This window comes from Epinephelus fuscoguttatus, linkage group LG5 (assembly GCF_011397635.1).
Source record: "Epinephelus fuscoguttatus linkage group LG5, E.fuscoguttatus.final_Chr_v1".
Lineage (NCBI taxonomy): Eukaryota > Metazoa > Chordata > Actinopteri > Perciformes > Serranidae > Epinephelus > Epinephelus fuscoguttatus.
In genome coordinates, this window is record NC_064756.1 from 21675020 (window position 1) to 21691960 (window position 16941).

The window sequence follows — 16941 nt, forward strand, 5'->3', positions numbered from 1 at the left end:
CCAGGGTAGAAATCCTGACATGTATGACACTATTTCATGCTTCTATATGCTTGCATCCTGTGCAGAGTATGTGGACAGTCCATACTGACTTAGATTTCAGCTACAGCAGCATCATTAAAGTCTTGAAATCAGGTTGTGAATTGTGGTTTTGGTGTCCCATCCTAAGATTTTCCGTGGCCCCATCTGGCCACCATGGTGAAAGATTTCTCCGGGCACCACTGCTCGGACTATGGCGACATTACAAAGACTTGGGAAGTAGAAGGAATGCACCTACTTTAACAAATGAAAAGAGCTCCTCTAGCAGCTGCTAAACATGATTATGTAACACATGCAAAGCCATTTTTTTCCTTGTTGTTGCTCCTAGGCTTTAATACAGCTGATTTACATTTGGTTTCTATAGCCTGTGCTCACGTGATGAAAGGACATATTATGGTTTGTTTGTTTAGCTCCTGCAGTCAAAAGCAAACGCAAACAGGCTGGCGTGATGAGTCGGTTAGGCCGACCCAAGTGACAATAATATGGCCATGCACATTGTAGTGTAGGAGGGAGTGACTCACGCATGCGTATCGAAGCCTCCGCTCTCCCAGCGTTAAGTGACTGCTGAAAAACAAAGGCAGCGAGCCGCGGTTGGGAAATGTCATCAGTCATCCTTAATGGAGGAAATAGACTTGAAACAGTTGTTCTTTGAAGGGTGAAATAAGAGAACTGTTATCACTGCTGTGGCTGTTTGTGTGTGAGAGCAGATCCCGCAACTGCAAGTGACTAAATCGGCTTTTGAGAATCCACAGGTTCCTCTTCTTCGCTGCTTTTCTTTTTTTATTGTCTCTCTGGATGGATTTGGACTGAATGACAGCAGCAGCAGCAGCAGCAGGAGTGGTGTATCGCTACAGTAGCTGTCTCGCATCACGGACTTGTTTACTGCACCGAGTGGAGTGAATAATGAAGTTAGTGCTTCCCTAGATAGATGATGAACAGCGAGTCAGGGGGTTGTTGGAAGACTCAGATTCAGACGTAGAGATTGCAGCGCATCGTTTCCACAACTCTTTTACACCTTTTGTGTTTTGACACCCTGCCTCTGGGGCTGAGCTGACAGCCTGGTTTTGGATTTTCAGTCGTGAGGAGGGAAGTTACCTGCGCGCTCATCTGCCGAGGAGAGGCGCTGTCTGTGGTGCTGAAGTCATTTCAACAACTCCTGCTGTCTCACTCCTGGCCTCCTTAAGGGATTCTCCAGGAAGTAGCGTCAAGAAGGGACACTGTCCATCCGCAGCTCCAGACAGAGCCTAATATGGTAACTCACACCAGAGTTCATCTGCAAACTTTGGCACTTTTGGTTTTTGTTGGTAAGTATCACTCTAAGTACTTTACAAGTTCTCCAGTCTTTCTGGCCTGTGGGCTACAAACACTCTTATTCAGTAGAGCAAGACAGTGTGCATCCAACTTGTTGCACCTGTTACTCAGAGATTGTTACACTCACACCTGCCCCTGCAAACAACAACAGGTAGGAACTATAATTACCCTGAGGCTAAGGACATGCAATAACATTTTACACATTACAATTTTAAAGCATAATAGTAGTTAAAGTGCTGCTACTGCTGATGGAATAATTACTTATACTGTATGTAATATTGCAATTTAATAATGCAAGTCCAAAATAACAATGTGGAATTATTCCTACTAATATTGCATTTAGTTTTATTTAATGTTTACTTGATAAGGACAAATACAGTATGTATAGAAAATCACACAACAGTTAATGTAGCTAATGCTAATTTCCAACAAGCATGAAGCATGATCACAGACAAGGTAAAACAAAGTTGTGCTACATTTTGTTGGCCCTATAGGAACAGCAGTATGCACATACTCATATATACAGTATAAACACATATAGACCTACACATATATATGGTAGCTGATGAGGGTTGTGTACAGCTTGGTAGTAGGTTACCAAGGAGGAAGTGGATTTACTCGCACATATATTCCAGTAGATGTTTGGCTTATAGGTGGGTGTTCTGTAAATGGCTAGAAAAGTATACCCTGTTTGCCCTCCAGTACATCCGTACATACCACCCCAACATATGACATGATTGACTGGCTTCTAAAGATGGACTAAATGTGACCGTATCCTGTAAGAGCATTAATTAGTATGGTTAACTTAAGTAACTGAAGTAATCCAAAAATATAATATGTACAGTAACTAAGGTTAGAGTAAGTATATCTGTGCAACATATTCAAATATCTTGTTTTTATCCACAATATTTTTGATGTCTGACAACATGAAACACAACATTTTACTTTCACAAAATATACAATAGAAGTTTATATACAATTATGCATTTTCACAAAACAAAAAAGACAAAATAAAATAACCAAACTGACTCAAAACAAGAATGTCCCTCCTGTTTTAACAATTTATGTTTGCTTCTTATCTGTACAAAAATCTTGTTTGACTGTGTCTTATTCCATCAGATTCTCAGTTGCATAGATGCGCAGATGAGTAATCAGAGGCCTTACTAATAGTTTGTGAACCCTCCAACTGCCTGTGAACTCAAAACCCACTTCCAGAGCAGTCCGAGTGACATGTGCACAGTTTAACGCCGCCCAGTGCTGTCAGTATTAAGTGAAATAAATCGATCCATTCAACAGAGGACAGCTAGGTTAAGCTCTCCCCCCTTTCTTGTCCTTTCTCTAGTTTCCTCTCTCTCTGTTGTCTCACTGTTCCTCTGCCCTCCTTTCATGTGTTTGTATGAGCCCTCAGTAAAAAAAAAAAGATGAGATGGAATCGATGTTGTCACTGTCTGCCCAAGGGGGCTTTGGGTTATATAAGAGCACTGGAGCCAACACGGCAACAGTCACACAAAGACATCCATGTGGCGAGCTCACTGAGAACACTGCCCCACTTCATCCCGCAAGAAATCTCTGTGTTCATAACGCCCAGCTCTTCCCCTCCATGTTTTCACCCACTTCCTGCCTTCCTGTAATCATCCCATCTCCTGTAATGCATTTACTCATCAATCGATTCTTTCTCTTCTTCCTGCTTGCTCACAATATTCTGCTGTCCTCCTCCTACACTACCCACAGTTCCTGCATCCAACCCTCCCTCCCTTTTCTTCCTCCTTCTAGAAGCTAATACTAATGGGCAGAGGCCATCATTAGTGCTTACTGGCCCAGATGATCTTAGATTTGCTATCAGTATTGTGACTCAAGTCTCTCCAGTGCTTACGGAGGTGTATAATTGAATTCGTGGCTTTTTAACGCTTATTGAGTTTTGTGTCTGGCTCAGCGTTGGATTGAGTGTAAGCACAGAGAGCTGATGACCTCAATTAGAAAGACTGGGCTATATGTTTATTGCTGTAGTTAAAATCTGCACCTGTCACTGTGGTGTGGGTAGTTGCGTTCTCACAGTCATTGAATAAAGTCTTAAAAATATCAATGTGCAATCCCCCCTTTAGACTTTGTACATGATGATTTGTAGCTATATCTTGGACTTTTATTTTGAAATGCTCTTGTATTTACACTGGGCGAACTCTGAGGCAACCTGTTTGGTTCAGCAGATATTGAAAAGCTCTCTGAAAAACTACTGCTGTGTATAGTTTATACACTAACTGAACTTAACACTTAAAGGGTAACTTTGGTATTCTTCAGCATGGACCTTATTTTCCATGTTTTTGTTTCTAATGACTAATAGAGACAAGAATTTCCAAAATGGGCCCAGTATTGAGCTAGTAGGCTGCAGCCAGTAGCGGTGAAACAGGCTTCAGTGTAACCACTTGGGGCATTTGTGCACATCCACTAAAATCACTTATATTTGTCACAGACAGGCTCACATTGTTTTTGCAAGTGTCTGACAATATTATGTAAAGGACATTCCAGAGATAGACCTTTTTGTTAAATAGTAAGATCCTTTTTGTTTAACCACAAACAGCCCGGAAGTTGCTATCGCCAAACCCACCAGACTCCATTTTGAATAAACACTGTATAATTGTAAAACGACTTTATTCAAAGCTGACAAAAACAAAATAAAACTTACAACAGCTGTCTTGGTTTGTAGCTCCACTGTTCCAAGAATCACCAGCCCTGGTTTGGTTGAAATGCAACCATGATTCACCCAGTTAGATATCCCAAAATTATTAATTATTTAATGGAGTCTGGTGGGTTTGGTGGTGGCGTTTTGGGAGCTGTTTCAAGTTAAACAGACACTGATAATCTCAGCCTGTCAGTGGCAAAAATTTGCACTTTAAGTGGACGTTCATTAACAGTGCACAAATGCCTTGAATAGTTACATTACAGCTTGTTTCACTGCTGCTGCCTGCGACCCTTTTGCTCAATACAGGACCAATTCAAAAACTGTTGTTCCCATTAGTCATCCAAGTTGAAGGATACATACATTACCATTAAAAAATGTCCTACCAAAAACATTTTAAGACATTTAGAAATACTCTGCTTTTAATAATAATAATAATAATTAGCATCTCTTATAGTTTAGCTACAAAAAAATTAGATAAAATTGCTTGATAAAATTACATGCATTACTTCCCCCTTACTGAAAAAGATAAAATCCATAAATATGCAAATACTGTTGTATTTCAAAAGTTAAACAAGATGTCTCCTACTTTAATGAAAAGTCCATTCTTTGCGTTTGTGTACTGGAGGTTTTAAGTTTTCAGGTGATACCTGTATATTAGTTGCATACTGGACCAGGACTGGCTTCCTAACTAGTTGTGATTATCTTTTACTTAAACTTAGATTTGCATGAGCACAGATACACTTTCTCCCTTCAGCAGTTGAATGTAAAAATAGCCTCTAGTGTAAGATTCCCAAATGCATGACAAAGAGGCAATAGAGTTGCAGGGAAAGACAGCTTTACTAATCAGTTCAGGCAGAGTCAAAACCAGGAAATCAGTCCAATTCACAAAGAACAGGCAGGCAGGGTCAAAAACAGGTCATCCAGCAAAAAAGGGAAAGCATGCTGGACAGCTTGGCAGAAACACAAGACAATCTGGACAGGGGAAAATGGACTGATATATATACTGAAGGACTAATGGGAGAATGAGCCACAGGTGTGGAGATGGGCGGGGAAAACCAGGTGCAGGTAATTAGCAGATTGAACAGGCTGAGAGGGAGGCGTGATCTGAAATGACAGGAGAGTTAGTGATGAAACTCTTAGTTTGATGAAAACAAACTAAGAGTTGGGATTCCTGACATCTATTTTCAAACTTTGCACATACATCACTCTCACAGTGAAGGTCAAACATCCAAGAGAAGCTAACAACAGGCAAAACATATTTTCAAGTGAAGGAGGACTTTAAACTAGGACATTTTTACTGAGTGTTCTGAACTTTTCCATGCTCCTCCAGTCCGCCTGAGCTGGCCAGTATGTGTCGAAGTCCCGTCGGAGACTGACGCAGTCCTGGGGAAACCCATGAAGTTGACTTGCATCTCCTGTATGAAGAGGGAGGAGATTGAAGCAAAGACTCGTGTGGATTGGTTCTTCACGCCAGATAAAGATAATGACAAAGATCAAGACAACCTGCCTGAGAAAATTCATGTAGGTCACTGCTACAGTAGTCTATATGATATGTGTCATATACTATATATATATATAAATATTAAACATGCCTGCGTGCCTCTCCTCTTTCCTAGATATACAAGTATGATGTTGACACTCCATCTGACTCTGATGGACCATTTAAGAACCGTCTGACCTGGAATGGGAGCCAGGACTTGCAAGATATCTCCATTCAAATCACCAATGTCACCTTTAACGACAGCGGCACCTATGAGTGCCAAATATATCGCGAGTTTAAGTTTGACTTCTTCACTCCCTCGATCACAGCCCTCAAGAAAATCGAGCTGAAGGTGAAACAACAAGGTGCGGCTAATAGTTTTCCACTTCTTCCTATGTTATTCCACTATGTTCAGTGCTCAGGTTAAGCAAAATTTCTCGGGTGTCATATCAGTGTTAAGTCCAGTTATGGTTCTGTGTTGAGTCGAATCAGTTTAGCAGGGTAATTTCAGAGCTACGCATGAGGTCATTCAGACCACAGACTTGTGTTTGCCGTTAAGTGCTTTGCAGTCAGTGGCATGCCACTGTGATGTTACCAAAAATAGACATCAGTCCCAATAGATCTTCAGCTCAAATCTGATACCTCAATCAATTTATTTATTGCATCACAAATTTGTTTAAGTCAAGATTTTAGAATAAAAAAATAAAAAATAAATACTTTTACAGCCCTAAAATAAATGTATAAGTCATATTTGGCCTTAATATAAACATAAGTTATCATAAAGCCAACACTGGTGCTCAGAATATCTAATTAATCTGTATATAATATATTTTCCTTCAGGCTTTACAATATCACCAATATTATCAGAACTGAGATATGTTTAATCAAAGAAATTGCTTTGCAGATGCAGGACAACACAACTGATAATTTCACTGCACATTTTAAAACTGAATGGCCCAGATATAATATTAAATATAATAATAATGCAGCTGCACGCAGTGTATGCTGGAGAGGTTCAGCTCAGGCGTGTTAATTCCCAATCCCTCCTGGTAGAAACACAAGTCTGTGCCGTGTTGACTTCTGCGTACTGGGTGTTCTCTTTGTGCTGTACATGCCCCTCCTTCGATGTTGCATAAAGTGTTTATCTGACTGCTTTAAGTGGGTTTTTGCATTTTATTATATATTTCCAGCCCGTTGTTTTCACTAAGTGATGCATCAGTGTGAGGGCACTCTGCCACTAACAACACCACTTTCCTTCTCTCCCTTTTGTTGCCACTGTACTGAAGAGGAATAATTGTATGTCTTGTTTTGTCTGCCTTTTATTGTTCATCAAAGCTTTCTTCTGTTGTCATGAAGGGGTTAATTCAAACCAACTACTTTGCTATCTATAATAAGGGGTAATGTATTCTGCTTCCCGAATGCTTGGCTTGCTGAATGTGTCATTTCCCACCTTGATCGAATATACAATACAACATGTATATTTGGGACTACTTAACTCTCCCCATTTCTTTAACTCTGCATTATTTAAAGCTGCTTGCATGTGGTATATAGTTCACTATCAGAGGCATTTAAAGATAAGCCAGGCTAGTTGTAACCCAGTGTTTGATCTGTACCTGGAAAAAAGAAGAGACCAAATTGGATGCGATTATCCTCCGAAGTGCAACTTTCCAAAATATACTACAGTCTGATCTTTTACACATATTCAACAGCCTCTCCTTCACATCTCAAACAACTGTGCAACCAAATTTCACAAAGCCGTCAGCCAGTGTACTCTGCATTACAGCTGGGGAATCATGTTACAGTAATGATGTCCACAGTATAGAATGGATTAGCTCACAGCAAATGTATCTGTGCTTTCCCATCTAAAGGATTATATTACACTAATAGCCTGTATTTGCAGAGACAGCAGAGGCAAATCAGTGAAAGCTGTCAACGGTCTGGTCAGCAGGCTTTCTGGAATTTGGTACACACTGACCGAAACAGTGGTTCACAGTGGCTCATTATGAAACATATTAAAGGATAGGTTCACATTTTTCTCAAGTCAGGTGCACATATGCACAGTGAAACAGTTTTTGCTTTCTGCAATGATTCCTCCTGTTCATACCGGCCATTAGAAGATCCCTTTCTAATGTGTATTCGGTGTAAGTGATGGAGAAATTCCACATTCCTCTATCTGCAAAATATATAACAAAGTAAAGTTAATAGCAAGCTTCAGCCTGAGGGAATTCTCGGTAACACTTTACTTGAAGATATCTGCATAAGGGTGACATGACACTGTCGTAACTATGACATGACATTGTCATGAACTTGTCATAAACATTATGTACGTCATGAACGTTTATGACTGCTGTAATTAAATGTCATTTGGTTTTTTTAATGACAAGTTGACATTGTTTGGGTTGTCTTGATTATGACAACTTGACATTAATCAAAGTGACATTACCAGAAGTTGTCTTTGTCATGACAAGTTGACATTAAGTTTGTTTGGGATGTCCTTATAATGACAACATAACAACTTGACATTAACAAAAAAATGCACCTCTTTTTGTGTTTATGACAAGGCGACATAGTGATTATTAATGTTATGACAAAGACATCTTCTGGTAATGTCATCCTGGTTAATGTCAACTTGTCATAATAAGGACATCCCAAACAAACTTAATGTCAACTTGTCATGACAAAGACAACTTCTGGTAATGCCACTTTGATTAATGTCAAGTTGTCATAATCAAGACAACCCAAACAATGTCAACTTGTCATTACAAAAACCAAATGACACTTAATGATAGCAGTCATAAACATTTATGACATGTACATAATGTTCATGACAGGTTCATGACTGTTTGATGTCATAGATATGACAGTGTCATGTCACTCAAGTAAAGTATTACCGAATTCTCTACTAAAAAGAGTGTAACTTTGGCAGTTTGATCTGATGGACTCAAACTGCTGAAGCCTCATATTATTTCAGATAAAGAAGGACTGTGGATTTTGACACTGAAAGCACTGTTTCACTTTTCATATGGGCATTTAAGTATTGTTCTAAGACAGACTTGAAATGATGTGAACATATCCCCTTCAATAAAATGTACATACAGTCTTACATTTGTATACGTAGAACCAAAATATGATATGATGGAGATTAATGCCCTGAGAACCACTGTGACTTTGCATATCCATCTTATGTCATATTTAAAGGTAGCCTGTGGAGTTTCCGACCACTAGCAGCACATTGGAGCAATTGTTTCACAAGTGGGTCCCTGTTTTTTTTGTCTTGTGGATGCACACATGCATGCACATGCACCCTGCAGTTGGTTTAACGCTATTCTACTGACCAACAGTTGTTGGTTGCACCAACAAATACAGCAAATCAGCAAAATTATTTCTGCAAATATTTTTTTAAGGAGGGAAGTGAACATATTAGTTAGACCTAAAGGATCCACACCACGCCTTCTGATATGAAAAACGCTGAATTTAAACTTTTTTTTTCTCACAAGAAAACTCCACAGGGCACCTTTGACTTCCCAGGCGCTATAATCATTGTACTCCAGGTAGGGTCATAATGTTCTGTATGCATTACAGTTAGTAATCATTTATAAAGTGTGTCTTCGAACAGGATGCATATCAGGAAATATAACCTTGCTTTGCTTAAAGGGACAGTTCACCCCAAAAGTAAAAACAAGTGTTTTTCCTCTTACCTGTAGTGCTATTTATCAGTCCAGATTGTTTTGGTGTGAGTTGCTGAGTGTTAGAGATATAGGCTGCAGAGATGTCTGCCTTCTCTCCAGTCCTCAAAGCACCAAAAGACCAAAATCAAAAAGTTTCATGTAGGAACTATTTTCTATGTACCGAACTACACCCTCCAACCGCATTATCACACAGAAGGAACTGTGCATCTACTCATCGGCGAGAGGCTCATGGCACATGAAACTGCTCACAACAAGGTCCAGTGAGTATTTTAAGTAATTGGGTCATGATTTCTGGAAAGAGACATTGCTGTTGAGTGTTTCAAATGTATTTTTGGCGCTTTGTGCACCACAAGCTGAGTGCCATCTAGTTCTATTATATTAAAGAGAAAGCAAACATCTCCAACACTCAGAAACTCACCCCAAAACAATCTAAATTGATAAACAGCTTTACAGATGAGACGAAAAACATGTATTTTTGATTTTGGGGTGACCTGTCCCTTAAAAGTCCAGATGCACAGTAATAAGTTGAGCACGGATTGAGTTGGACTTCAGTGGAATGTAAATGAACTGTTGAACCATAGAAATATTATCCTGACTGACAGTTTGACTGGGGGTCAGCAGTGCTTGCACATACACGAATCAGCTTAGTATACTTCCTTAAACCAGTGAATAAATTCTCAACAGACACAGACACCCAAAGGAAAGATGCATACTGAATAATACATTTTCCTTGTTATTGTTTGTGCTCCACAGCCGCCGATGACCCCACAGCGCTTTACTCTGAGATCATGATGTATGTGCTGTTGGTGTTCTTGACCTTCTGGCTGCTGGTAGAAATGGTCTACTGCTACAGGAAGATCTCCAAGTCTGATGAGCAGGCACAGGACACAGCGTGAGTCTCACACAGACACAAATGTACGGATGTAAACACAAATTAGTGTATGTTGGGTACGATGGGGAGCAGCTAATTAAAACACTGTGTGTCCTGTGAACAAACGTGCTGTCAAAATGTCCACATACGTATCTGTACTTTCTCTTTTCTATGACTCACTACATAGCAAGACAGTGTTTATATTATGCATCACCAAGACAGTGTGTGCCAAAAAAGTGTTACCTGCGTATGCCTGGGTGTCTGGTTGGTACAAAATAGTGATTTAGGGACACGTCGGAATGAGAGATTTAGGAGGCAATCAAGAGGCAGAGAGTGTAGGACAGACAGGAAGGGGAAGAGTCAGACAGACAAACAGACAGAAAGTTAATTGTGTCTCCGCTGCATCAGTTTGTTACCCTCCTGCAACAGTAATTTGTCTTTTCACTTAGACTACTTGACAGGCCTGAATAATTCCAAGCACTGCTGACTGCTCTTTTTTTTCTAAACAACCTTTTTAAATCAGTGTTGGATTTGCAGCTCCAACAGAAATCCACTTTCTGCGTCACCTTTTCAGCTCTGAAAAAAAAAGACCCAAATGTGCCTGTACAGTCAGCTCCCTCCGGATTGTCATGGGGTTGACGAGGCCAGTCGATCCAGGTTGACAGCTTTTGAACGGGCAATTTATGTCGGGGAAACACAACAATCAGAGATGACGCAGAGCACATGTGCTGATCCAGATATTGTGGTTTTTGCAGACAATTAAGCCTGATTCCAAATCTGACTCCTGCGGTGACGCATAAGGCCCAGAAGAGTAAATATACAGTGGGTGCACACAACAAAGCAAAAAACCTTGTAAACACTTTATTTTACAGTTTACAGTTCTATAATACGGTATCCATTTCCTTAAATGTGTGGAAGAACTGTGTTTTTTGGTATTAACTCCTGGGAATAATAGGAGTGTCCTGAAAGAAAAGCACCATATATGCATTTATTATTCAAAACTTCATTGTCCATGTAGCTTGAATTGTAAACCTGGCCACTCTAGGTTACACTAGCTTGTGGCAACTAATTGTAATTATAAAATTAACACTCTTATCACTAAAAATAGAGAAAATAAAGGCAGAAAATGAGAGTTGCAGACCTGTAAAATCAAACAAAATTACAAAAATAAAATGCAACTGTATCACAAACAATGGCCTCAAAACCACTGAGTGAACTTTGTGTCCAGCTGCCCAAATGATAAGATGTGCTGCTTTTCTTTGTCAGATACGCTAAATTGAATATTGTTACAGTTTTGATTGCTGAAGAGCCAAAATGAGTGATTTGAAGATGCCATCTTGGGCTCGAGGGTATTGTAAACCAACCTGGTCTCACTCAGAAATCGTCGAAATCTGGCGCTTGGGCAGTGACTTGCTGCTTCAGACCATGGCGACAAAGGCCGTCCTTTATTGTCGGTATGATGCACAGCCGGTTGGCATTATAGTTTAATGGTGCTCGGCGGCATTAGGGGGAAACGCTGCAGGACAAGAACGAAAGTCAAGGCAGCTTTCACAGCCTTAACTTTCACTGACTGTCACCCGGAAGAGCGGTGTTTGTAGGATTACAAGTACCATAAGATTGTAAAGCCAAACCCTGCTCTTATTCCTAAACCTAACCACGTGTGTATTTGTTGCCTAAACCCAACCTAGGATGGTATGTCTGTTGATGAATTGTTTGTTGTCATTGTGGCTGTCAAAGCATTTATGGCACAGTTGCTGAGTCCAAGACAAATTTCCCTTAGTGGGACAATAAAGTATATCGTATTGTATCGCATTGTATCGTATCGTATCATATCGTATAACCATGTGTGTTAGTTGTTGGTGGAAAAAAAAACATCAATTTGTGTTGTTTTACTAACAAAGTGCTTTTATTTTGAAAGAAACTGTATGTAAATGGTGAATTTCCTGTGAACAGTACATGTAACAGGCAGAACTTGACACAACCAACGCAGTCAGGGTACCTTGCACGTTGGAAGATACATGACCAAATGTTGATATGCGATGAGTTCACAGTGAGAATGTGTTGTGTAAAAAGCATTTTATGGACGAAATAGTTAATCAAAAAGATAATCTGTAACTCAATCAATCAATAATAATGATAATCAGTAGTTGCAGCCCTCACAACGCCCGTATCAACTAAATAGATTAATGGACTGCATGGTATATTTTCCCAATAATATGTTAAATAACTCATGTTTTGTGGATAAAACATTTTAAGAACTCAGCAAGCAACATAAAATAAAACTTTCTGCATTTCTGATCAGTTTGAAAAACTAAAAAAAAGCCTCAGAAAGTCAAATAAGTCCTTTTAAAAAGCAGTAAATAAAGGCCATGGTGGGTAATGTGTAGTTAGATGCAACACTTAGTGGCACATTAAGCACTTGGAGTGTTAATGTGTTTTAAAGTAGAAATCAGCCTTCAGCATTTAAGTACAGTTTATTGATCCATGAACAAATCAGGAATGCACACTTATTTAAGCATCAAGTGATCGAATGTGCTTAACTCCCTAAATTTTATCAGCTCCTGCAGCTGAAAGAGTTAATGGGTTGTGCCTGCCTCACAGCCATTATTGACCTGTATGACATCACACCCCTCAGCAAGAAGCTACACCCACTCAAAGAAGCTGTTTTGTGGTCGGCTTCTTAGCTGCCTGGGCTTAATGGATGTGCATCTCAGCCAGAACATTCTGAGGTGATGCATTAGTGGCTCAGATCATATTAGTCATGTTACTGAGGGAAAAGAGGGAGTGCAGCAGCAATAGAGATAAACTGTCAAAGAGATGCAAAATGAGGCTGTGTTTGAGATGCATAGAATCAAAAAACTCTTTTCTCTATTATGAATTTTGCTTTGTCTACAGCTACTGTGCAGCTCTGTTCAAATGGGTGCATATTAAGTGAAGGTATTGTGGTTTTTAGCGATGTGAAAGTTTGCTTTTGAATACTGCATGAGGGTGTCATGCCTTCCTGATGCGCAGCCTGTACAACAGCTCCCCACTGCTCACATTACAGTGATGGTTTTTATCTTTTAAAACTAATTTCCTCTGGGGGTGTATATTGCTGTTGTAATATGAATAAGGAACAAATGTGAATCCACAAAAGCCTCACAGAGCCAAATGAAGGGAAATCAGTCATTTTCCACTGTAGTCAATGCTGTGTCAACCTTAACCAGCAATATGCTGGGGTATAGAACAGCCCAGTCGCCAGAAGAAAATATTGGCATTGTACCTTCCTACATACCGTTCCTACGTTTCATATGTATCATAACAACATTTCTAAAGTGGCATAGCTCAGATTAAAATGTTTATGAGCTGATATTGTCACTGGAAGGTGAAGAGAATGATGGTGTGACATCACTAAAAACTTTAGGTTACTTTCGTAACCCCGGTTCTCAGAGTAGCATGAGTGAGATGTCTCACCAGACAGCTCTTCTTGCTTTGGCGAAGCGAGAGGAGGTATTTTGAAAAATGCTGCATCGTAGCACAGGCTATTTAATGATAGGTGGATCCACCTGACGCTAACGTCGCAATCACCAGCCAATCAGGACTGGTGTAATGAGATGAATTCTGAGGAATACGCAGGGAGGCGTATCCCATAGTGAGACATCCAAACGAATGCTATGAATTAGAACCACTGTTCAAGAACAACAAATCAGCCTGGTTTCACTCTCAGCTTGTCAAATACAGATGCTTGGTTTTGTCCTTTGGCATCAGATACCATCACAAAAGGACACCGTTTAGCGGCAGTATGAGACGCACCAGGCGATGGCATTCTTTGACGCTCCTATTAACTGCCGCAGTATAGAGTGAGGACGTTGGCACAGGGCCAGTGGGAGGAAAGGTGGATGTGTCAAACAAATTAGACATTCTACTTGAAGACATCTATTCATGTCCTGTGTGAAACCAAAAGTCAGTGGAGCTAATGTAAAGACAGCTCTATTTAGAGCATTTTGTACCCCGCTATATACTGCCCATATGTGGCCCTCCTATACGAAGAGCAACATGCAAAGACTTAATGTGGCCTATAATGATGAGACTGCAATGAAACTGCTTATTAAACTTCCATGATGGTGTAGCGCCAGCCAGATGATTGTTAATGTTGGTGTGTCTACCTGCCCTGCCTTAATATGAAACCTTATATATCGATATACGTGCAGGCTCTCTGTCTCAGAAAATGGTATCATCCAGGCCTTGGGCAAGCATTTAATGAGTGGAAGCTGTACATTTCTTGTCAAAATGGAAGTTTAAGACATAATGCATATCATGAATGTAAACACGCTGTCCCTGGAAGTCCAAAACTGAAGCTGGAGGGGCACCTAGCACGTCGAAGTTTGACATGTATTGCCCCTGACAAAGTGTCGGTATTTCAAGAGTTGGGAGTGAGAATGTGCTGAACAAACAACAAAACTGGTTGTTTTTTTAGCAAGACATTGGCAGCATTTCCAGCCATGATTGTGTTACCATAACTGAGTATTTTAAGCCAAAACATGAGCTTTTCCTGAGAGTACATTTTTGAATTCACCTGAACCACCTACATATGTTTCATACCTGTGGTTTACAGAGATGTACAATGCTAACATTTATTCTGGCAATTGGTTTGGGTAGAAAGGGACCTACCACCAGGTCTTAGACACTCCTCTGTTTCTCTACCAATCTGCCTGCAGGACAAACTACCTAGCCATTCCCTCTGAGCAGAAAGACAACCCAGCCGCTCCTGTTACCGAATAAAAGTGGTTGTCAGTGATACGGTATTTTACATGTGACCCCGATCAGTAAAACCATCCCCCCTTTCTTTCAACTCATTGTTTGTACCTTTATTACTAAGAAACTGTGCAGCTCTGTATTGGAGTCCTGTCTCTTCAACACCCCCTGTGTCTCCTCTTGCTTGTTCCCTTCAAAAGGGCTTTCATTCCTTCCATTTTCGGAAATGTCGCCTGATCACAAGTCCTCCATTCGTACTCACTCTCCATTCACTGTACGGTATTTCATTCGACAGTTCAGTATGAGCATGACAATTTTAAGTAGATGCAATTCAAAGGCAGTCCCCTTAGGCACTTATCTGCATAGTGAAGATGGTATATTATAGCAATATAAATATGTACGGCATTTGCATGTTTATGAAGTAGGGCTCCTGAGTTGTAACAATCCTCAAGGACACAGTTGTTTATGTGGATTAGATTATGGTGAGTTTGTATGTTGTTTAATATTGCAGACATGACACTGCTTATTTAGCATATAAATCAATCCATGTTGAATTAGATTAAACATGCTCTTTGCTCTTTTTAGGTATTAACCAATCATGACGGGACTCCGGTGTCAGGTGACAGAAACAGGCATAGAGTCCACAACCTCATCTATGCCACTATGAAGGTATCATTACCCCCGACAGCCTTGGGGATCCCGCCAACCGACCTCCCCTGTGTATCGACTGTGTTTGTGTGAAGAACCAGTCATAAATGTCCAAGTGCTCAATTTTTCTTCTCCTTTTCCTCTCAGTTGTTTATTTATTTTTTTTACCTTCATGCCCAGCATCTCAAATGAAGCGCTTTCACAAATAGAGCAGTGTCCATCACATATAACCACATAAATACCAGCCATGCTTCATTTCGACCTGCCAGTGCGTAGAGTTACTAAATATTTTCTTAGTAGTTAGTGGTGCCTCTGTGATTTATAACCCATAAACAGAAACAATTCAGTGAAAGAAGCTGTCCTACTGCTGTCATGGCTGTTATATACAACTCATATAATAGTATTTGCTCAGCTCATGTTGTTTTATTACAATTTTATAGACGGCGCTTAGATTTCGGGTCACACTTTTATTTATATTGGCCAATATCTTTTTGATGTCTTTTTCAGGAAAATGGATTGCATAGCTTTTATACTGTGTGGATGTGCATTTCTCCTTATGTTGCTGTGTGCATCAGTGAAACCACAATGTAATGAAAATATAAAGACAAGTAATATTGCATTGCAACTGTACGTCACTCTATTTGAGTTGATCTGAATTCATTTGGAGGTCTTTTTTCTAGTCTTTCATCAATGTTTACAACATTCAATAGATTCTTCTGCATACAGTTACTTGCTACTATCTTTGACTGTTGCCGGTGTTCTACAGAAGCATTGCTATTGAGACTAACTGTGTGCCTATTTCTATAGTACAACACTGTAGAAATGTATATATTTCCTGATACAATCGCCGTTCTCTGTCCATTACAGATATGTATGAGTGAGCTGCTTGTGAACTATTAAATTCAATGCATTCCTCAGTCTGTGTTGAAGCTCCTCTGTTTACTGAAATGTTCGTACCTCTGTGTAATTGTGAGCACAAATGCCAATGAAATGCACTGAGATGGGTCCACTTGGATGTTGAGAGGAATGTGCAGTATTGACTTTCAGCAGCCTCTGTCTTATGTTTTCCTTATTATCTGTGACTGTGGTGCTGCTGAAAGGAGAAACGCAGGCTCTAAATCAACCAGAATAAGGGCCTCTGCTTTTTGCAGCTCTCATTAACAGTGCAGAAATGCAGCTCACAAAGAAGACTTTCGATTTGTTTCTACTTTAAGTGTATTTTAAATGTCAGTCATACAGAGCTGAGATGTAGTGCTGTACTCTCTTAAATAAAGGTGCTAACCAGAATCATACAGGGTTCTTTAGCCTTTGGCCTAAAATCCAACATAAAGGGGGTTTCTATCTGGAACAGGGGTGTCAAACATACGACCCAAGGGTCAGAGGGTCCAATTCGGCCCACCAAATGACTTTGCACACCTAATATTGAAGCAGTTGGGAAGTCTAAGAGGTGCAGCTTTCAAGACTTAGACTTAGACTTAGACTTCTTTAATGTCCA

At 40.0% G+C, this 16941-nt stretch overlaps 1 protein-coding gene across 2 annotated transcripts; it reads left to right on the forward strand.

Annotated features, from left to right (window-relative positions):
* Window positions 1–549: 549 nt before the first annotated feature.
* Window positions 550–16436, forward strand: scn3b (sodium channel, voltage-gated, type III, beta). 2 transcript variants are annotated; one of them, XM_049575583.1, is made up of 6 exons: window positions 550–1340; window positions 5355–5545; window positions 5641–5869; window positions 9947–10085; window positions 14762–14845; window positions 15384–16436. In XM_049575583.1, the coding sequence occupies exons 1-5, from the start codon at window positions 1286–1288 to the stop codon at window positions 14823–14825; spliced, it is 678 nt and encodes a 225-aa protein (XP_049431540.1). In that variant the 5' UTR covers window positions 550–1285; the 3' UTR covers window positions 14826–14845; window positions 15384–16436. The 2 variants fall into 2 exon arrangements, with proteins under 2 accessions (XP_049431540.1, XP_049431541.1); XM_049575584.1 differs by lacking the exon at window positions 14762–14845 and having other exon boundaries at window positions 15384–16433.
* The last annotated feature ends 505 nt before the right edge of the window (window positions 16437–16941 follow it).

What these genes read in the sequence shown, in the direction of transcription:
- scn3b (XM_049575583.1), top strand. Translation starts at nt 1,286, where the DNA reads ATGGTAACTCACACCAGAGTTCATCTGCAAACTTTGGCACTTTTGGTT. An exon ending in GGCACTTTTGGTTTTTGTTG is followed by an intron (nt 1,341 to 5,354) that starts GTAAGTATCACT and finishes ATGCTCCTCCAG; the next exon opens with TCCGCCTGAGCTGGCCAGTA. An exon ending in GAGCAGGCACAGGACACAGC is followed by an intron (nt 10,086 to 14,761) that starts GTGAGTCTCACA and finishes ATCTGCCTGCAG; the next exon opens with GACAAACTACCTAGCCATTC.